The 23,937-nt window shown below is 38.2% G+C and overlaps 1 protein-coding gene across 4 annotated transcripts in view; it reads right to left on the reverse strand.

Moving 5' to 3' along the window:
• Nucleotides 1–128: 128 nt before the first annotated feature.
• Nucleotides 129–23,937, reverse strand: part of ACVR1 (activin A receptor type 1) — a 139,102-nt gene continuing 115,293 nt past the window's right edge. For all 4 annotated transcript variants that reach the window (XM_055123059.1, XM_055123056.1, XM_055123057.1 and 1 more), the window contains 4 exons: nt 22,051–22,326; nt 18,037–18,234; nt 3,173–3,303; nt 129–2,409 (listed from right to left, as the gene is read on the reverse strand). In XM_055123059.1, coding sequence (XP_054979034.1) covers nt 2,275–2,409; nt 3,173–3,303; nt 18,037–18,234; nt 22,051–22,326 — 740 coding nt within the window. In that variant the 3' untranslated portion in view covers nt 129–2,274. The remainder of the gene's footprint in view (nt 2,410–3,172; nt 3,304–18,036; nt 18,235–22,050; nt 22,327–23,937) is intronic.

Raw genomic sequence — 23,937 nt, forward strand, 5'->3', positions numbered from 1 at the left:
TCAGGAAGGTAGTATTATTCACAATGGGCAAGAGAGGGAAACAACACAGGGTCAACAGATAAATAAACAGGAGATATAATAATGAATATAACAATGTTATTATCCGTATAAAGGAACTATTTATCTATGTGTTATTATACAAATAATGGAACTTCTGATATGTGCTACAATAATAATGAATCTTGAGGAGCATTATGCCAAGTGAAAAAGATAGTTACAAAAGGAAAAATACTGTATGATATATCCACACAGGTATTTGAGAATAACCAAACACAAGAAAGAGAATATTTGGTTGAGAGCAAGTGCGGGGTAAGTGTATTGGAGAGATTTTAATTATATATAATACTTAGGTTTTTGGTTTTTGGTCCATACCCAGAGATGCTCAGGGGTTATTCCTAGTTTAGCACCCAGGAATCAGTCACTCCTGGCAGTGCTCAGGGGATGGTATGAGATGCTGGTGATCGGGCCTGGGTCAGCTGTATGCAGGTATGCACCTTACCCGCTATACTATTTCTCTGGCCCCAGAATTTCATTTTTTTAAAGCAATGCCGTACACATGCTAGATGAGTGCTCCATTGTTGAGTCACACCACATGTCCACAGAGTTTCACATTTGCAAAATCTGTGGATGATGGTAGAGATTGGCAGCATAATGACGAGTATACTCAATACCAACCGCAAACCTAAAGAGAGTTATGAATACAAATTCCATTAGGCATTCCTTACATGTTTTCAAAAAGTTAAATAGGACATTAATGCTATTTAACTTAACCTGATGAACATTTCAGGATGTTCATCTCTCTACTCTCATTGAGTTATATTAGCCCTACCTTTTCAAGACAAGGAGAGCATAAAATAACAATGGACTTGCCCCCAAGTAGCAAAGAAGATGTATAAGACCACGTTTCACTCACCTTTTACTAAATTCACCAACACTATGAGGAAGGGAGGTCACATGAGAAAGTTACCCTTACTTCAAAATCAAGGGAAAAAAGGAATTCACAGTCAAAAAAAGGTATTCACAGTCAAAAAAAGAAATAAAATTCAAACTTTCTGATAGGAAATTCAAACTGGAAAACATCCTTACAAACTAGAACTGAAAAAAAAAATTCAATTTACAAATTAGGTTTTTTGTGTTTTCATAATTCTCATAAGAAAATTCTTTATATCAGATTTATTTATACATTGAAAAAATTCACTTTTTGACTTGAAAACATTTTATTTAATTTATACAAATAACTACTAAATACAAAAAGTAGATTAAAACAAAATAGTTATTTTTTTCTGGCAGAGTTTAAATGCACATAATGGATAATTCCGAAGAAAATGCATTTTCCCCACAGCGTTCAGGACTAAAATTCTACTGAAATCTTTGCCTCTAAATCAGTAATATATTCCGTGGTGTCACATGGGTAATGGCTAAATACGTTCTGCATATGAACGGAAAAAAAAGTTACAGTCTACACACATACAAATGTGAAGCACTTAAAATGTGAATTTAACTGATAACAAAAGAAAATGTCCATTTCAGAGTATAGTGTTAAAAACATTTCGGTAATAAAATCATAAGACCACATAAAAATAAGCTTTAACATATGCACATGGCAGTTTTGTAAAAACTGCTAAGTGCACAAGTAATAAATAATTTGCAAGGTTGAGTATAAACAATTCCTAATGTTCAGCATCATTGTAAACATCAGCACATGTGTAAAATGCAGCAAAGTCTGACATTAGATTTTGTTTTGCCAAATTGAATTCCTATTATCCAAAGACAGACCAGTGGAGTATGAAGCCAAAGTTTTGGCAAGTTGGGTCTTAAAATTAAGAGTAACAGTGCAAGTAAGGAATGCAAAGAATTCCTAGTGCAATAAAGAAGAGAAGCACAGGCAATATTGCTGATTAAAAATTCACCACCTCCTTGAGTTTCCCGTGGGGAGTGTCTAGGAGACCTGTGAAAGATACGCGAAGCCACTGTCTTAATGCCCAGATCTCTTTAGGATTTCTCTGTTCCTCCAGTTCCCTACCTTTGCAACAGTGTCTGTCCAAACATTAGTCTCTGCAGTGTGAACAGTTGTGAAATGCCCAGTTCACAGTCATTGAGCGAGGTTAGGGTGGTTTTGGTGTCTCCCCAACTCGTGGCTGGGTAGATGTCTGCCAGGTCCAAGCAGCCATTTAGGGAGGGAGACAAATGGATTCTGTTCTGACAAGCCAGTCAGGCCAGCATTAGGTCCCAGCTGGACAACATCAATTCTTCCTTCTTCACAAGATAAAAAGGTCAACAGTCAGCTTTCAATTTGTCTAGGGAATTATCAATTTTGGTCAAAGTCTTTTTGATACGAAGAGCTGTGAGTCTTGCGGAGGGGTTCTGATACCAGCATTCTTTCATCAGCTTGGCCAGAGAGGTTAATGTCTGAGGAGAGGAAGAACATACACCACAATGAAAACAGCTTTTCTGTGTTGGGGAAGGAGAGGGGTTAATTTTGTCAACCACTTTTGTAGATCTTTGTTGGTCTTATTAAGTTAAGGTAATGCTACTGTCACCTTCAAACCAATAACGCTTGGCTGACTAAGAAACTATTCTTGAGTTTCTTTAATTCTGTCTTTTGGAATACTATTGCCAACCAACTGACTTTATTGGGCAAATTGCATGAGCCAGTCTGGATCTCTTTAATGGTTTTATGGATGCTCAAAGCATGAATATTAACTCAGAGTTAATACTAAAATTTTCAGGAAAGATCACTTCTTAATGTCTTAAGTAGTAGAAAATCTAAGCAGCGCAATAATGATCCTCAGCATTGAAGAGCTTGTATTTAGAACTTCAGAACTGCACGGAAGGAAGGTTAAAATCAGCACTCAAAACTCTTTTGGGTTATACATGAAACTGTAGTTCTGGTCGAGTGGCACAATGAGTGTTCTAATTCCTGGAACTTTTCAGCCGTAAGAAATCCTAGTGGATATGAATGATATTCATAAGCAAAATCTATCAGGTATAGCTCTTTCAAGAATGATACCATTCTGGGAACCTATTTAACTAAGTCTATGACCTATTACATAAAATAGGAATGGAAAGCAATAAATTGAATGAGAAGATCTTTCAACTCCTAAACCAACTGACACTCAAGAGCAACCGAAAAGTAAGATCAGAACTAAATATAAGAAACTGGCATACTTACAGGGTCTGAGAACCATCTGTTGGGTATATTTGGCCTCTGTTGATCCACACAAACCACCTTCCTCATATCTTCAAAACTTGGGTCATTAGGAACCACGTCATAAAATGGTGGCTTGTAGTCTTCCACAATACCTGTGCACATACACAGACAAGAATTGTGTTGGGTTGGCCAAATCATAGGTTCCCCCCACCCCAAGGGTTTTAATGACGGATGACAAGAACTGTAATATAAAACAGAAAGTATGATTACTTTCCTCAAATATCAATGTGATTCTGAGAGCTCCAGCATGATCTCAAAACAAGTGTGAAATAAGGTAATGAATAGCAGTTCTAAAGAGAACTGGAAAAAGAATAATTGTGAGATATAATATGGCTGCATCTTATGTAATTTGGTTATTAACATAAGGCTTCAATAACATGAATAAATAGACATGATGTCCAACGGAGCAGAGAGCAAAAATCCCCTTGGTGATTTTTAAAAAAAAAGTATTTTAACCTTGCATTTAGGTCATAAATAGAAGTAAAACATAGTTCACAAACTAGAGGGAAGCTAATAACCCAGGACATCATTTTGTTATCAAATGATTGGGGGGAGCAAGCTATTTCCACAAAATAATCCCTTCCATTAGAAGGGATGATAACAATACCCTCATTCATTCACGCTGGATAAGAGCTGAGGGTTAAAAGTAGGTAAGGGATATTCTGGTTAACCTTTCAGTATCAATATTGCAAACCACCATGCGCAAAAGGAGAGAGAAAGAAGAAAAGTGTCTGCCATAGAGGCAGGCAGGGGGTGGGGGGCGGGGAGTAATGGGAGGGAACCTGGGGACACTGGTTCTGGGAAATGTACACTGGTGAAGAGATGGGTGTTGGACTACTGTATGACTAAAATCCAATCATGAACAGCTTTGTTAAAGCTCAGATAGAGAAGGGGCCACCAAGTAAAGGGTGCTATCAGGGCCCATTCAGGATGGGAGATGTGGGCTGAAAGTAGACTATACACCGAACATGATGGCCACTTAATACCTCTACTGCAAACCACAATACCCAAAAGGAGAGAGAGAGCAAAAGGGAATACCCTGCCACAGAGGTTGGGTGGGGTTGGTGGGGGGGAGGGGGGACTGTGGAGTTGGGGGAGGGGCGGGGTGAGGATGGTGGGAGGGATGCTGAGACCATTGGTGGTGGAAAATGGGCACTGGTGGAGGGATGGGTACTCGACCATTGTATGATTGAAACGCAAGCACTAAAGTTTATAAGTCTGTTAACTGTACCTCATGGTGATTCACTAATAAAAAATTTAAAAAAAAAATTCACTGTCACTGTCATCCCATTGCTCATCGATTTGTTTGAGCAGGCACCAGTAACGTCTCTCATTGTGAGACTTTTTGTTACTGTTTTTGGCATATCCAATATGCCACAGGTAGCTTGCCAGGCTCTGCCGTGCGGGCACGATAATCTCAGTAGCTTGCCGGGCTCTCCGAGAGGGGCAGAGGAATCGAATATGGGTCGGCCGAGTGAAAGGCGAACACCTTACCGCTGTGCTATCACTCCAGCCCTTTAAAAACTGCATGCACGCTTAAAAAAATTAATTAAAATAATTAAAAATTGAAAGAAAAAGAAAACTTCTATTGAGTGCCTCTAGTGCTAGGCTTAGCTATGTGTGATGATCCAATTAAGTACTCTCAGGGGAAGGCAAAAATGCAGAGGACAAAAGTCATTTGGGAAGGTAGAAGATGCCTAGAAAGGGAAAGAATTTCCTTGAAACCAAGCAAATAGAGAAATGGCTAGTTTCAGCTTCTGCAACGGCATGGTTCCCAGAGCTTTAGAAACCTTTTATGCTCAAGAAAACCTCTATCAATTCCCTTTCACTAAGAAAAGAGGAATTTCACAGAGAAATTTAAAGCTTTATCAATTGGAATTAAAAAACTGGCTCTCCCCTATCGGCAGATGAAAAAGACAAGGGGGTGGCGAGGGGGAAGCATTATTTTTCTTCCAACCCCAAAGGCTTCAACAATGAAGACAGAGATCTCTTTCCTTTCTCCATGCAACATTTTTCTTTTTCTTTTTTTAAAACTTTTTATTAGTGAATCACCGTGGGGTACAGTTACAGATTTATAAACTTTTGTGCTTACATTTCAGTCATACAATGATCGAGTACGCATCCCTCTACCAGTGCCCAATTCTCTACCACCAATGATCCCTCCCTCCCTCCCCCCCACTTCACCCCACCTCTCTGGCAGGGCATTCCCTTTTGTTCTCTTTCATTTTGGGTGTTGTAGTTTGCACTAGGGGCACTGAGTGGCCATTGTGTTTGATCTATAGTCTACACTCGGTTTGCATCTCCCAACCCGAGCTGGTCCTCCAAATATCCTTTACTTGTTGTTCCTTCTCTATCTGAGCTGCCTTTTCTCCCCAACACTGTTATTTTTCTAAAGGCCAAACAAGTGACTGGGAGAGACATAAAGAAGCTATGAGAAAAGTTATATGCTTCTGGTTAGTTCAAATCACATAAAAAGCTTCGGTACTCTTCATTTATCTAAGAAATAGAATTTCTTAACCTTGAGAATCCATTCCTACAACTCTCACATAAATGTAAGGTATTCATACAAAAGTAAACCTTTATTAGGAGCATCTACTAAGAACATGCTACAGATATTTTTTCCTTATACTTCAGTCAACTAAATTTAAGTTTATTTTCAAATTTGAAGGCAGAGTCACTTATGTATAAAAATTAGCTCATTGATGCTCTGACTCTAAATAATTTACCAGTATTGCACAACTGCATTTGTAACATTATTAGTGGAATAAATCCTTTTTTGATAGATTATTAACAGGTTCACATTGCACATCAGAACACTACATTTTATTTTATTTTATTTTTTTTATTGATCCGATATATTGAAATTATCCTTATATTGTTGAGGAAGCAAGCCTCAGTCATCTTCTTAGGGATGCTGATGAGGCATAAGAAGTAAAGTGACATAAATTAGATTATATTGAGAAAAGCTGGTTTTCAAATGCATGTGAAAATAGTCATGGAAAAATGAAGACCCCTCAAAGTAACCAGGTCTTATTTCTTATTTACTAAATTGAATTAGGACAAGAAATGGTGAACACAGAGCACTACATTTTAGAAGAAACTTGGGAGATTACATCTCAGAGATCCTACCTATTTCTCTTGCAAGAATGCTGAGAAGTGGGCCTGGAGATAGCTCCAGAGCTTTGCATGCTGAAGTCCTGGGTTCTATCCACAGCACCGCATGATCCCTCAAGCAATGACCCAGGAGCAGAGCTCCTGAACATCACCTGGTATGAATAAACCACTCATTCCCCTTTTCCCCCCCTCTACAGTCCCCCACACAAAATATAATTCTGGAGGACACTCAAACAGTATTTCTTTTTTGAAGTACTGGAAGATAACACAGAAAAGTCAACTGGACATAAACCTGTAAAGTAATATGCAAGAACATCTACTTTTTTTTCCAAGAGACAATTCAGTTTGTAGGAAACAATTAAGAAATAGACCCCACAACCCCCATTTTTTTTTTAAAAGAGAATACATTTAATAGCCTCTTGGTTTCATTTGTTTAAGAACTAAGAGAATAGCCAGCTATTTGGGAGTAATTTGACTGGGACAGGAATAGTTATGTGAATGTTAACAGTAATTCTAAATTGAATTTTTCTATTAAAATTTTTTAAAGGCATGTCTTTTTTTAAAAAATATATATATACAGTGATACCTCAGTGATGAATTTCAGGATATTAAACTGAAGGGGTTCTTGTGTACTGATCCTGACCACAATTTTATCTTATTAAATATTCCCTATGATTTGTTATTCTTAGTTAATTTTTGGTGTCAGAGATGGATCTTCGGGCCTCACACATGCAAGGTCTGTGCTCTTCCACTAGTCTCTGGCCCTAACTAAAGCTCCCGGAGATTTTAACAAAAAGATTCATGTTCAAAGACCATTGAGTTGATTATGTCTGGGACTTAGTCATACTTTTTTCAACCACCAATTAATTATTGTTTCCATCTGATACTGGGCATGCTTTTCCAGAGGAAAATAATTCCAGTCACATGGAACTCTCACTGACTGAGGAAAACATGCATTTTAACCAATGAAACATACACTACATATGTTCTTCTTGTAATCAGACCACAAAATTACATGTTTAACCTTGGAAGTCTTAATGAAAAAAAATACAATTTTTTTCATTCCATTTCTATTCCACCTACTTTCTATCTTACCAGGCAATAAACAGATCATAAAATCTCAATATACTTTAGTTGCAAGTTCCTAAATTCACTCAATAAACCAAACAAACAAAAAAACAACCTCCAAACAAAACAAAATAAAAAAAAAGTAACAGCTGCTGCTACTGGAGAACAGAGAAATGGGGAAAGGAGATCACAAACTAGGAGTGGCGGCAGGTGAAGAAAGGGGGGTGTGGAGGCTACTCAGGAGTTGACAGCCTCTGTGTGGCTTTCCGGAAGATGAAGCTTGGGCAGACAGGGAAAGCTAAGGAGTTCTCAAGACAGAGACAAGGACGGTAATGAGAAAACATCAAGAAGGGGCATTTCAGCAGATGGATGGGAGGCAAAGGTAAGTTAAATCTTGGTAACTTTTTGAGAGAAAGAGTGGGCTAGGTACACATAGGTGGGGAGTGTGGAAGATCAAAGGCAGAATGAAGTGACTTGTGTCATCACAGAAGGAAATTACATATAATTTTTCTTGTTCCTGCCAAACTGACAATGTGAATAGCCAAGACCCCCCAACCCCAAAAAACGTGAACTCTAAGTCCCTTTAAGTCAGCAGCCAATGAACAAACCAGAGTACTCCAGTGCCAAGTGAGTGGTAAAACAACAAAGAATCCAGGAAGGCAGGGGAAGCAGAGATCTGGAATAGTGGTCAAAGAAGGATGAACAATGCCAGTCCTTGCTTCTCTATTTAAGGCAGCTGGTGTGACTCATTGGGGCACAGAGAAAGAAATCAAGGAATTATTCATAACCTAACTCCCCCACACTTTTTGGCATGTGTGTTTGATTTATGTGATTGTTTTTTTTCCTGGGCATATGTCTAATTGAAAGTTTTCTCTGGAGCAAAGCGATCTTTACCAATATGTCTACCATTAATTTGCTGCATGGTTCTGGGTAACCCCTCAATTGCCATGCCTTAGTTCCAACATCTTGAAGTGAACATCACAGATCTATGAATATGCTACTTCAAAAAGTATGACATGCCCGTGTGGCCTTTCTAAAAGGCAGGTCTCCCTGGACAAGGCCTTCCTTGAGCCCCTCTGCATCCATACCGTGGACCAGGGTCCCCAGCCTTTCTTTCCCCTTGACAGGGGCACCTTGAACCTAAAGCTCTGAGTCCTTTCCAGCTTGCTATTCAACATAACCCATGGCTTCCCATCAGATCTTTGGGAGAAAACTGAGGTAACAGGTCATTCTATCATTCCTCTTGGTGCATTCTATTATACTCGAGGGACTGTGCTCACAAGCAACTAAGCCATTGACACCACTATCCTCCTTCATACGTGGGACATCAGCCCCACTGAATTTCTTGCAATTCCATCAACAGGCCACTATTATGACTCTCCTGCAACTTTTCCCTCTGCCTACCTACTGGCAATATTATATAACTGTCATTTTCATTCTCACCTATTTGTCCTTCTAGTCATATGTTCTCATTCCATTTATGACTCATTTAATGCTTTACATCTTCTGAGAAGATACTGTCACTTTGCTTCCACAACACTAGGCTGATAGATAAAGTTCAGTGTCCTTTCTGTACACATCAACCATAGCAACTTAATCTATTAATTTATAGTAATTTGTCTGCAACTAAAATGAGCACCTTTAAATTTGCTCTCAGTCTCTTTCTTTTGCTCAACAGAACAGAATGCTTACCCTACAATAGACACTAAATACATATTAGTTAAATATTAGCTGATCAGTTGAAAAAATGTTGATTACATATCCAAAATCTTTTGAAACTCTCAGGTTCAAGGGGCCTGCAGAATTTGGAACATTTTTACATTTTACACGGGTAACAAGAAATACACACCATATTTTGTGTGATAACCCAGCAGTGACAGGAATACCTCATAATCAAACACATTTCTATAATAAAAATGAAATTAAAAATGAAATATGAAGTTACATTAAATAGGATAAAGATATAAAGAATCATGCACCACATAGTTGGCAAGCTACCCATGACGTACTCATATGTCAAAAACAGTACCAACGATGGTCCTCATTCCCCTGATCCTAAAAGAGTCCCCAGTATGCCATCGGTTTACACTAGCACAGAACAGGGACGAATGGAGATGTTACTGGCACCCGCTCAAGCAAATCAATGAACAACAGGATGATAGTGATAAAGAATCATGTTAATTTAAGTCAGGTCAGACTTCCAAATGAATTCAGCTCTGTCAAATAATTCTGAGTTCTGGGATTTCAGACTTCGAAAGGGTTTCTAAAATGTAGACAAAGGATTGTGGACCTGGCTATGCTTTAAATAATGCAAAGTGAGGTAAAGAGATTTTCATGGATATTAGGCAAGTATACCAAACTTCCTTTCCTTCTGAGGACAACACTGGGACCACCCAGGAAATTTTGTCCAAGTTCAAAGACAAAGGAGAATCTAACTTCTGATTTATGTTCTAGGTTTCTGTCCCAATTATTGGATAATGAGATGCAATTCTCTCAGAATTAATCTCATGTCACAGTGTGCTCCTGTCACACTATGCTCTCTCTCTCTCTCTTCTCTCTCTCTCTCTCTCTCTGTCTCTCTCTCTCTGTCTCTCTGTCTTTCTCTCTCTCTCTCTCCACTGTCCTCCAACTGAAGTCACATCTGATATCCAGGTGAAAAGTCAGAGAACTGGTCTTTAGTATTAAGGTCACCAGGCAGAGTGGATGGGGACTCAGTGGGGAAGACTGGGACACTGGTGGAGGGCCTAGCACTAGAAATGTATTATGCAAAAGAGCCTTTCTACTATTAACAATTTCATGAATGAACACAGTGCCCAAATAAAATAAAATCAGTTTTGAAAAAAAAAATAAAAGCAGAAGTATGACAATGTTCAGATCTCATTTACAAGAAATGTTAAAAGGAAATTTTCTATCTAAAAAACAAAACAATGTGTTTGTGGGCCCAGGGTTAACTCAGTGGTAAAGGCCTGCTCTGCAGGCATGAGGCTGTGAGTTTGATCCCTGGCACCAACACACAGGCTGAATATGAACACTGCTGCTTGAAATTCTTTAATATCACAATTAAGTGTACAAAACACTACAACCAAGTGTGTGACTTCCAGCAAGTGCCACAACAAAAGTGTGCAACTCCCAGTCTTGCCATTGCAAGACAACAATGGAAACAATTTTTTAATATCATTAATTAGACTGTATAAGGCATTAACTAGACAAGAAAATTGACAAAACGGCAGTAGAAAGTTCTTGTATATCAGAAATCATTCCTAAATGTAAATGATGTAAATGGACTAGATCCCTAAATTAAAAGGCAAAAAATGATTGGATGGAATAAAATACTAAAGCCATGGGATCAGAGAGATCAAAGAGTTGGAGCACATGTGTTTCATGCAGGAGACCGTGAGCTCAAACCTCAGTACCACCTGGTCCCTGAGTAACACTGGAATTAATCCCCAAGCAATTAAGTCTGGACAGTCCCTCCAAAACAACTACAAAAATTTACTATCTAAAATGACAGAAATCACCATATTTACATCAACTCAAATAAGATTTCTAGTGATAAAATATTACAGAAAAAAGGTGAGCATTATAAATAATAAAGAATCAATAAAACATAAAGATCTAATGCTTAGCAACATCTCTGACTACAACATAAGCAGGTGAATATGTCCTTTTAATCCTTTAAGCAAATAGGCAGCTGCATTCTCGAACTTGAATTGAGGAACCAGTCACTGACCAAATCACCAAGAATGGTCTTAAGGTCCTCTGAGCATCACTTGGGAGGACAAATGACTAATAAATAAACATATGCCAGGAAATAAGCTTAAGCAACGAAGTAAAAGACCTGCACACCCAAAACTGTAAGATACATTAAATGAAATAAAGATAAATGTATACATGGCCTGCAAGAATTAATAATGTTAAAATGCTATATTACAGAAAGCAATATACAAATTCAATGCCTATTGAAATCCCTACATCATTTTTCAGAGATGAAGAACCCCCCCAATTTAGATTTATTACAAAAATATTCTTATTTTATTTGTGTTTCATGGAAAGAGCAAAAATATAAAGAACAAAAATAATTCTCAGCATAGGTAAAAAAAATTTAAATGGATGGTTTAAATTCCCTAACAAAAATTAACCTATCTAAAAAGAGACAGCAACTAAACCAGCATTGTATAGAAATAAAAATAAGACATACAGATCAATGTAATACAAATCACCTAAAAATAAACCCGCGTGTATAGAAAATCGTTTATGACAAATGAGCAAAAAGCATAGATCTGTAGAGCAAGGAAATTTTCCTCAAAGTGGCTGGAAAATCTACGCAGCTGCATTCAAAAGAATACAATTTCACCACTAACACTATTCAAATATATTGATTAAAGGCTTGATTCTACAACCCCAAATCATAAAGCAGACAGAAGAAAATAAGTGATACACTCAACTGTAAGGGAAATTAGTGCAAAACTAAAGAAACAGGATTTCAAACTAAAAAGTTTCTGCACAACAGAAGAAATTCCACAAAATGATATACTGAACAGAAAAGATCATATATTGCAGATCTGACAAAGAGTTAATATCTAAATTGTATCAAGAGTTCACAAAGTGACAATAAAATAAACCCTGATTAAAATACTGGAACTGAGGTTATAGTTCAAAAGGATGAAGAAAGGTGCTGGTTTGATCCCCAGCACCATGTATGTCCTCCCAGCACTGCCAGGAGTGACCCCTAAGCACAGAGCCAGCAGTAACTCTGAGCACTGCCACATGTGGCCCCAAACAAAAACTAATTATAAAAAAATAAAAATCCTAACTATTGTACTATTTACCCTAAGAAAAAAATGTAGGAACAGCAATTTTAAAAGATGAACGCACCTCTATGTTTATTATAACGTTATTCACAATATCCAATAGCTGGAAACATCCTAAGTGTCCATCATCAATTGATTGCATAAATGACATGTCATATATTAATAGTGGAATGCCACTTGGTTGCAAATTTGATATAATCCTGCAATTTGCATGAAAATGTAAGGTACTGTGCTTAGTAAAGGAAGTCAGAGAGAGATGGAGAAAGATCAAGTCAGGATTATTTCCCTCATATGGTATAGCAACTTCTGAATGATCTAATCAGAACAAAAATAACACTTTTGGCTCTAGACCTATTAGTTGTAAAAGAACAAAAGGGAACTACGGGTTAAAGAGAGTGAATAAAAGGCAGTAAATGTATGGTAAAAACATAAGTGGACTACTTCGTGGTGAAATTAATGTAGTATTTCAGATGATGATTTTATGAGGTACAAACTTGAAGCCAATAATATAATACAATGTTATTCCATTTTTTAAGCTTAATTTTTAAGTCTGAAAAAGTAGAGAACCACACAATATTAGGGCAACACTGATAAAGAGTTTTTGTAAACAACACCAAGAAAGGCATAAGAGCAAAGGCTGAGACTTGAGAGAAAATCTTACTCAAAGTGAGAACAATGCTGCAGGAATACATGAAAAGAACAATGAAGATTTTGACCAGACCAAAACTAAAGGATGGAAATCTATAATTAGGACAGACCCACTGATTTACAGAAACACCATGTAGAAGTTCACCTCAAGCTGAAGTGAACTCAGGCAACTAGAAACAAATGTGCTTAGGGAACTCTCTAAGAAACAGAAAGAATGTGGCCAGAGAAATAGAATTTAGAGAGAAAGGTCAGTGGTTAAATACAACACTCTCAAAGGAGAAATGAACTCCTCATAGCTTTAGGAATTCCATCAGACCTTGCAAGCAGTCTTGTTGCTTTGCCTGAGTGAATATTCAAACATGGGGCCTTGAACATGGTCCTTAAACAGCAGTGACAGAATCACCTGAGGTACCATTAAGGTACCATCAAACATGGGGCCTTGAATATGGTCCTTGAACAGTAGTAGCAGCATCACCTGAGGTCATTAAGAGAGGAAATTCTCAACCGAGCACCAGACTTATGAACTCAGAAATTCTAGGTGATGCAAAATCCACAATCCAATTTAAGAACCACCAATTCATACTGTGAAATACAAAGAAACATAGTAAGGGGTAACAAATGGTCAAAGGCAGCAGAACATGACAACTGGCCCATAGAACAGAGCTCACCGGGGAAAATGGTAGGGTTTGGGGTGCAGGGGTTCAACACTTTAACAATGGAGAACAGAAGTGAACCCTCAGTGGAAGGAGTTGTATTAGAACTCTGTACACATGAAAGTCTGCCATTAACATTCCCATTAACAGTAACTCACAGTGCCTAAAATAAAAATTTATATATACACATATATGTGTATATATGTGTGTATGTACTAAGAACTAAGAACTAAGCAAAGTTCTTAGTTCTTATACAAAGTTCACACAGGAAAGGAGAGAAAATGACTTTCCTTTTTATCAATTACAAAAGACGAAACAGAAATTTTCAGATGTAAAAATGAAGATTTAACTCTCATTTCCTGCACAGAAAAAGAATGAAGTAAAATTTCATTTTTTCATAAAGTAAAATTTCAATGAAAACAGAAATGCAACATATTTGTACTCCTGCTTCATTTGAGGATCACATTGCTCCAGGAGAACTATCTGGCCATCAATTCTTATAATGAACTCAGAAACTCAAAGGAAGCATAATTATAATGACCTTCCTAAGATGTTCATATATTTAAATGAAGTAATTTTATAAGCAATAATTTCAAAAATATATATTTCTTCAGTGACAATTCCTAAAGCTGCTAAGATAGTAAAATAGGTATACTGCACCCCAGAGTCATGGGGATATTATAAATTAGTATGAGTCTTATGGAAAGCAATTTGGAACTACATATCAAGTCACAGAAATATCTATACATTTGGATGTAGTAAGTGTACTTTAAAAAAAAATAGTTCTGTGTTAGTTGCTACTGTTGGGGTGAAGATGGCAGGAGCTGCAACACATATGGTAGTCCTGGGGCCACTAGGGACATAGAGTACTGGGGACTGAACTCAATGACTTGAGCCACATCCCTTGCTCCAAATCCATACCTCTATTTAGATGAAGAATCCCCCAAAAGTAAGTTATGTGAACAAAGATATCTATATAGACCCAAATATAGGAGGAGACGGGACATCTAATATATGGAAATGGTCACTAAGAATACATTATGTGAACATTGAAAATAAGAAGAAACATTAAAATAACATTAATAAACACAAAAGACAAAAAAATATAAACACAAAGAGAAATCTGTATGATAACCACTAAGTAAAAATAAACATACATGGGGCAAAGAGAAGAAGCAGAATGAAATATAAACATTTAATATAAGTGGAATCAATGTTATTCTATCATTATTTCTCCATTTTGCGGTAGTGACAACTAAAATATTAATATTAATAAAACAGGTTTTCAAGCAGTACCACACATTTTCTTGTCTTTCTTTTCTTTCTTTTTTTATTTTGGAGGGGCCTAACAAGCAGTGTGTAAGGGGCCAGGGGACCATTCCTGTGGTTCTCAGTCAATTAGGCAGGCCTACAGATTAATAAGAGGGTCCAAGGATGTAAATTATCCTTCTCGACCCAATGGTACTGGGGTAGGAGAGACAGAGGTTGGGAAGTGCAACGCCACACGCTGCAGTGCTCAGGAGCCTCCCAGACCATACCCAGTGATGGTTGGGGACCATTTGGGGCCTATGATGGAAGCAGGGTTGGCTGTATATAGCACACGCACCTTAATTCCAGGTCTCCATCTGTCTCCCCAACACTTTTAAGTTTTAGTTTAGGTTAAGTATCTTTCTTTCCCTTCTCTTTTCCTTCCTTCTTTCATTTTTTCTATTTATTTACTCTCAGAAAGCCCAGCAAGCTAACAAGAGTATCTTGCCCCCACGGCAGAGCCTGGCAAGCTACCTGTGGCATATTCGAAATGCCAAAAACAGTAACAAATCTCACAATGGAGACATTACTGGTACCTGCTCGAGCAAATCGATGAGCACGGGATGACAGTGACAGTGACAGATTTACTTACTCTGGTTTCCGGGTGACACCCAGTGATGATCTAGGCTTATTTCTGGCTCTGTACCCAGGGATCACTCCTGGAGGGTGCCAGGGAATCAAACCTGGGCCAGCCATGTGCAAGGTAAGCACCTTCCCCACTGTACTTTCTCTCTTGTGTCACAAGCATATGAATATTTATGGGAGATACCCCCAATTAAAAAAAAAAAATAGGGCATTTGCCTTGCACACATCCGACCAGGGATCGATCCCCGGCATCCCTTATGGTTCCCCCCAGCACTTCAAGGAGTAATTCCTAAGTGCAGAGCCAGGAGTAACCCCTTAGCATCATTGGGTGTGACCCCCCCAAAAAAGAAAAAAAAAATCGAAATACTCCTTCTCCTTTATGCTTCATGATCTTTTTTTCAAAATGAATGTTAAGCAGTAGACAGATCAAGCAAATGGTACCATTTGTTGAGCTAAATTTTAAATGGATGATTCTAATTTCCAACTAGTATTAATCACAGATGATCTTTAGAAGTCCATCTGGGTTTATGTCTGTGACACAAGGAATGAGTTTGTAAGATGAGTTCTTACACAGTTCCAACCCCAAGTTTCTGCCACGTTCAGCTTTCGTCATATACACTTGCTTGGTGCCCACTGGACACCCACTACCGGAAACAGCTCTACACGGTCCTCACTTTCCTCTGTACCTTCCTCTGTATACTGTGGGCCAATTTCCCACCAGACAGTTTAGTACAATCACAAGCCTCCTCTCACTTTTCTAAAATAAACAAAGCAGAATACAAATTTTCAGTTCCAAGTACTAAAGAATGATTGGGAAAGGAGAATGGAGACATGAAGCTGATGTGCAATTTCAGGCAAAGTTCAGAACACTATAAATCAGCAAAAATCTGTCCATTGCCAACAGTTCTTGAGGCATTTGACTGCTACAAGATGCAAGTTAGTAGCTCTGAATGATTGAGAAACACTTACCAAGAAAATACTCATGATTTCATCAGGGGAAAAAAAAAAACCCTCAAAAAAGAATTGCCAGGTTACAACGCACGTATGTTTCTGTTTAATCTGAAACACTGGCTTTAATACTCTTAGTTTGTTTGTTCAAAGCACAAACTCAGCAGTTGGAGAGTGGAGGGGAGAACCAGAGAGGCAAGCCAATTTTAATTACGGCACATTAAAACTGTATTCAATTATCCACATTTCACTTCCCTCACAGAAAGATGCTCTTGTGTTATTCATGAACATTATGATCGCCCCTAAGAATCTCAATCCTTACAAGAAAAGATCAGGAGAAGGTGGGAGAAGGCACAGATGTTAGAGATTTCATGCACTATTTTTTTTAATACTTCAAGTCCAGAATTCCAATGGGTCACAGGAGGGGAAAGGGTCTTTGAAAAATAGTATTAATAATCGATGAATGAGGCACTTTCTTCTGTTTTCCTGGAATAATTTCAGACATGGTCTCTGTAAAATAAAATTTCCAGTTGTGCAGCTATGAAGAGGCTGATTTAGTCAATTCAAGAGAGTCTGCTATAATAACCATGCTGGGCATAGGAAGCACGTGGAATTTGAAAGAATATAGGCAGTGCTTTCAGAATACTACGAACTTACAGTAAAATTCAACAATGTATTTGTGGCTGCTTTGGATACAGGAAAGACAAGAGAGTTGACTGCAGAGGAGGAGAGGACACAGGTTTGAAATGACTGACAAATTTTTTTGAACTGTGAGTCAACACTTAAAATTATAAGAAGACATGCATAAACCACCTGCTCAGGCTTCCTGAATTTATTCAATTATTTATTGATTGTTTTTGGTTTTTAGGTCATACCCAGTTATGCTCAGGATTTATTCCTGGCTCTGCACTCTGGAATTAATCCTGGCATTGACCAAATGGGATAGAGATTGTCCACTGGTACCTCATGACCAATGGGACCAAATGGAATGCAGAGTATCAAACCTGGATCAGACATATTCAAGGTCTACCCACTGTACTGTCTTTCCAGCTCCAGGACTCCTGAATTTAAACTTAACTTATACAGAGGGTAGAACTGCTTTTACAAAGGAGTGAATTTTGAGTACATAACCTGAGCCTTTTGTCGATAATCTATGTTTAAATAATGATACACAACAAAGCAAAAACACATCTTGGATTTACATGAGCATTCACCTCATACTAAATGTCACCTGTGAAAACTCAAGAGGAGAAAAGAGTGAGAAGGAAGAAAAAATAAAAAGAAGATGGAATAATAAAGAAATGTGGGACAATCCAAAGAAAGGCAAGAAATAATTATATCCTTTTGTGTGGCTTAAAACGTAACACTATCAACATTCCATCTCTCACCCATAATTTAACTAGCATAATTCAAGGAACAATGTGGACTGAAACACTGAACAATTTATCCTTTTTTTTTTAATTTTGCTTTTTGGGTCACACTCGGTGATGCACAGGGGTTACTCCTGGCTTTGCACTCAGGAATTACTCCTGGCAGCGCTCAGGGGATCATATGGAATGCTGGGAATCAAACCCGGGTTGACCTCGTGTAAGGCAAACACCCCACCTGCTGTGTTATCGCTCCAGCCCCCATTTGTCCTTTTAAAGGTGCAGCACCAAGAGAGCTTGGCCAGAACAGATTGGATACCTACCATTGCTCACCATCCGCCTGGCCACTTCCCACAAAACAAGTCCGAAGGCCCATATATCGACTCTCTTGTAAGAATCAAAACAATCCACCTGAATGGTTTCATCTAGAACTTCGGGGGCCATGTAACGTTTGGTGCCCACACGAGGGTTGTTCCCCACATCAAGCTGATTGGTGCTCTGGGAATGCATAACTGCTAGGCCTGAAAGAAAGAAGGAGAAAGAGTCAATCAGCTTATTTTCTTTCTCATCAAGGGTTGCTGAGAATTTTAGATGAGCCCGGTTAAAAGCGCCCCCTTGTGGTATCAACGTCACTGCTCCATTACACTCAACATTACAATGCCCATTGTGACGGTTTCTTTCAAGAGGAGGGAAAGGAACTAATGCCAGAAATGTTGAGCCCGGTAAACTAACATATGAACCTGTTAGAAGAAATGTTGTGGGTAGAAAACAACCAATCTGAATCCAGTGTTCAAAGTCCAGAGAAAAATGGGCTCATGGTAAAGTGGGAGTACGGAAGGGGGTTAGCAAGAAGCAAATGAAGCTCTCCACTATATCTCCTACTAGTACAAAGTCATTCTCCAAACAAAGGGAGACGGAGAAGTTAGGTCGTTTACCACAATGTAAAGAGCAGACTGTTACATTCAGCGCTCAATCCCTGAAGAAGAGCTACTCATTCGATTATTAATGATCACCAAACCCATCAGTCTTCACCCCAGTCATGCCATCAGAAAACATTAAACTGCACCTCAGTTGGAAGCACCATCATCTAACCAAATGGTCTTGGAGCATTTTTTAAACCACGACTTATAAACATTCCTGAACAACTTGGCACTCCTCACAGATCTGGGGTTGGGGTGGGGGGCAACACTCAAATATCTGGTGTATTTGACAAGAGAATAATGGAATTACTTGATTACTTGTTGATGCATAAGACCAACTGAAAACAACACAAAATTATAGAAAGTGCCAAACTGGAACAAAAATCCCCTATAAAATTTTACAACATACTAAACAGCAAGGGAGCCTTTGAGCCAGCTAATGAGCATGCTTCTCCTCACCCTAAATGGCTCTATATGTGTTTGGCTTCTCTTTTCTTTTACAGTTGAACACATACATTTTTTTTTTCTTTTTTTTCACTCCTGGCTCCTTATTTTTTATTTTATTTTATTTTTGCGTCACACCTGGCGATGCACAGGGGTTATTCCTGGTTCACGCAGTCAGGAATTACTCCTGGCGGTGCTCAGGGGACCATATGGGATGCTGGGAATCGAACCCGGGTCGGCCGCGTGCAAGGCAAACGCCCTACCCACTGTGCTATCGCTCCAGCCCCGAACACATACATTTTTTTATGCCCACCGTGAACCTTTCCCAAATTACAGAACCCAACAGTAGGGAACAGAAGTGAGTGCGGATCATCTGGCATTAGTCCTTTTCCCAACTCTTCCTGTCCCCTCCACCCCACCCAAAGTTTCTGGCATTTGTCCTGGAAATCTTTGAGGATGGATATTCTATCACCATTTTATACTTTAACATATTAATAACTCTGAATGATACAAGAAATATAGTATTAAATATTTAGAAGTGTTGTGACGTTGTGACTTATTTTCAAATGAATTAGCAATTATACAATCACATAGGTTTAAGTATAAAGTATGTATGTAAATGAAGCAAATTTTTAACAGTTTTAATAGAATATAGGCTGGAGTGATAGCAGTGTGTAGGGCGTTTGCCTTGCATGCGGCCGACCTGGGTTCAATTCCTCCACCCCTCTTGGAGAGCCCAGCAAGGTACCGAGAGTATCTCACCCCCACAGCAAAGCCTGGCAAGCTACCCATGGTATATTTGATATGCCAAAAACAGTAACAAGTCTCACAATGAAGACGTTACTGGTGCCCGCTCGAGCAAATTAATGAGCAATGGGATGACAGTGATACAGTGATAACAGAATATGAGAGTTATGGATAAGAACAATTATTAAATTATTCTATTCTATTCAAATTTTTATTAAAAGTTAGAAAAATAAATATGATACTGGTATTTTTGCAGCACTGATAATAGATTATGACTTTTTATGAATGACCCTTATTTTCTCAGTATAAAACTGAAAATAAAATAGAAATTATGATCTTAAAAGGGCTATATCTTATAGTTTGGAAATACTCCCTGAAGAATGAGCCCTATATCAGATTTATGTGGAATCCATATATTCCAGCAAAAATGCAGCTGAACAACTATTTACTTGGATTTACTGCAAGGCCCCTCCCTCCCCTAACTCTCCTTTGTTGCATCCTATAAAAGCCAGATGCTTCCTGAATTTGTCTATCCTGATCAATGGAATATAACAATAGTTATGATGTAAACTGCTTATTTGTTAAGTATTCATCAAGTTTTGCCAACCACTTGTAATGATTTCTGAATCTTACACGGATCCTGAGGCAGGCACAAATGATTTTCAGTAACCTGAGTAAAGCATAATAAAAATCATAAACAACTGTATGAAAATTTCAAACAATTCAGAAGTTTGGCATAGTGTCAGATGCCAAAGTTCCCCTTGCAGAGGCCCCTGTGCTGACAGTGAGCAGGCCAGCACTTAGAGAAGGGAAATAAATGGATGAAAAGAAATGTCGGGTAAATAATTGGAAAACTAAATCATCCTGATTCCCAAAGTCAAAGAACTACCATGAGTCCCCACACAACAACTAGTCATGGCATTTCGATGTTCTCCTAAATAGTTTTCTGTTCATAATTGGAAAACACTGTAAAAATAATTTCCAAACATGAAAACAAAGGGATTTGTAAGAAAATGTCCTGACGTGGCAAATCCCTTGTGTCTGAAAACAAAAACAAATGGTATACTTTACATAATTAGATCTAACATTATCTAAACTTTTATCAGCTTGACAAGAACTGCAATGTTCTAACATAAACCATTTTTTAATCAAGTAGAGTGAGGATTCTCAATAGTCCACTGAAATGAATAACTAATATTGCAATTCAGGTTCTCATTAGCATAATTATTCAGCCAATATTCTAGGGCTTTAAGAGAAATATTACATTATATAAAATGCCACTATAAGTGAAAATAATCTTATTTACAATATAATTAAAGCTACAGTTTAGCATTATTATCCTAACACCATAAAAATGAGAAAGCCTTGCAGAACAAAATATAAACCAGTCTGGGGAGTTCTCACCCCTCCCCTCTTTTTTGATACTTTTGCCTTTATTATGGAAGAACCACTTCAGAAACCATTTTAAGTCAAGCTCATTCCACAGAGTATTTAAACATGTACCTACTCTGTAGAACGGTTTGTAAAACCAGAATGCAACCATGCTGGTTCCTCTGTAGGTGGGCTGTCTGCGGCCTCACTGAACAAGCATGAGGCAACTTTCTAAGGAATGGGAAAGTCCGTATCATCATGAACTTTTGACAAATGTGTAAAGTCTACAGCCCTGAGAATGTATTCTTTAGATTTGTAAACTTATGACAAACATAAACTTTAGCCTGAACAGGAAAAGAAAATGGGGAAATCAGGTGCATGATGGTGGTGTGAATAGTGATGTCCACACTTTAGGCAGGGCACGGCAGGACTCTCATCTACAACTGTCTCAGAAATACATCCAGAATTAAGAGAGCAAATAAATGGGAAAGGAATGACCATGACAAACTTAGAAGTAGCTGGGGGCCAGATAGGTAGTACAGCAGATTCAATTCCCAGCATCCCATCTGGTCCCCCAAGCATGACCAGGAGTGGCTGTTGAGCGCAGAGCCAGGAATAACCAGTGCATCACTAAGTACAGCCCAAACAAATAAACAAAGAGAACATAATAATAGCAATATATTAATGTGAGAACCAGGGTGTGGGCATATTTCACTGTGAACTCCTTTCAACCTGTCCAGAAGTTAGACATTTTTCATAACAAAATATTAGGGTAGTAAAAAAAGCAGAACCTGGCTACACAACGGAATATAACAAGGGGAGAATGGAAATTAAAATGAATTTAAAAAATTTTACCTAAATCTGCTATGCAACACTGTCCATTCTTCTTAACTAGAATGTTTTTGCTCTTTAAATCACGATGAGCAATGGCTGGTTTCCCTTGGGTCCCAAATATCTCGATGTGCAAATGTGCAAGACCACTCGCTATGGAGAGCACTATTCGAAGGCAGCTAACTGTATCCAGAGTTGTGAGCTGCAGGTAGTCATACAAAGATCCCATTTCATGATAATGTGTGATTAACCACAACTGGGTACTGGAGTGTCTTGACGTCATGTCTGAAGCAATGAAACCTAGAGAGAGCAACAATAGAATTAAGAGAATTCTGAACTTTCAGTACATTAAAACAGTAAACTATATATACAATAGGCATCATCTACCCCCCAAAAGTAATTAGACTAATAAACTACCATGAAAGGAGATTTATAAAGGATTCAACAGAGAAAAAATAAAATTCTTTAAAAGGGCATGGTTAGGATCAGAATAAGAATACAGCAGGTAGGGCATTTGCCTTGTATGTGGCTAACCCGGGTTCAACTCCCAGCACCCTGTATAGTACTCCAAGCCCACCAGGAATGGTCCTTTAGTGAAGAACCAGGAGTAAGCACTGAGCAACGCTGGGTTTGCCCCCCACCCCCCAAAAAAAAAATTAAGAGCATGGTAAACCAAAACATTTCTTGTACATTTCCATTAGGAATTTGTCCTTTAAGAATATTTCAGATTGCATTAAGATCTAATAGGAGTGATATTTTCATCACTAAGAATGTGTGCCAAATTTATCATGTTGACAGCTTAAGCACAGTGCATTCACAAGCCACCCCCAAGTGACACAAAACTTGGTACTTAGAACCTCTATTCCAACACCTACACCGCCTGATTTGCTCCATGACCTTGAGCAGCCCTCTGGACCACACATTTTCAGAGGCAAAATAATGAGGTCGATTTACTTAAATAATTTATTCATTAATTTTTTTTATTAAAGAGATCAAATATAACAAGCACCATAATGTTACTTGATCAATCATACGAGAGAATCAAGAAGGTTGTGTTAGTTGGTGAGGAAGAGGCTATAAAACAGGAAAGACAATGGTACGTGAGAAGTACTGTTGCATACACATGTATACACACACCAGGGTAGGTCGAGCCCAGAATAGGGAACCAGAATTCAGATCAGGTGTCATAGCAGGTTCCCATCAGGAATGGCAACTGGTCTTGAAGAGGAATAAGATACCGGCAAATATAGATGGAGACAGGAAGAGTTTTTGTTTTTTTAAAAAAAAAAGACATCCTGAGGTAACTTTTGAGCAGCAACACTAAAGCATCTTAAGAACTCACAGGCATTTCCAAACCATGACATAAATTGCGATATGTATTCTTGCCTTTTCTGTTAGAGGTGCTTTCCTAACACTATCCATATACATAGCTATGTGAATAAACCTTATGGACAGTAAAGTTTGAGACTTAAAAATAGAAAAGAAAAATGTCTCTGAAAAACAGATAAGGACTGAGAAGAATTAAATGACTTGTGAAATTGTAAAGTAAAAGAAAAATAGATAAAAATGCTTTCCATTTGCATAGTCCTTTATATAAAATGTATATTACTTTCCCATGTATTTTCTCCTGGGTTTTTCTCCAAAGAACTGTTAAGACTCATAGCCCTTTTGTTTGTTTTTTAGGCCACACCCAATGGTGGATGAGGGGTTATTCCTAGCTCTGTGCTCAGAGAGATCACTCCTGGCAGCGCTCAGGGGACCATATGGGATGCTAGGGATGGAATCTGGGTCGGGTATATGCAAGGCAAGAACTGCTTGCTGTACTCGTTAGCCCCTCATTAGATCATTTTTATAAATGTATTAAGTTGCTCTTCAGAGAATTCAAGGATCACACAGTTGTAGTTGTCTGAT

Source organism: Sorex araneus, chromosome X (assembly GCF_027595985.1).
Source record: "Sorex araneus isolate mSorAra2 chromosome X, mSorAra2.pri, whole genome shotgun sequence".
In the NCBI taxonomy this organism is placed as follows: Eukaryota; Metazoa; Chordata; class Mammalia; order Eulipotyphla; family Soricidae; genus Sorex; species Sorex araneus.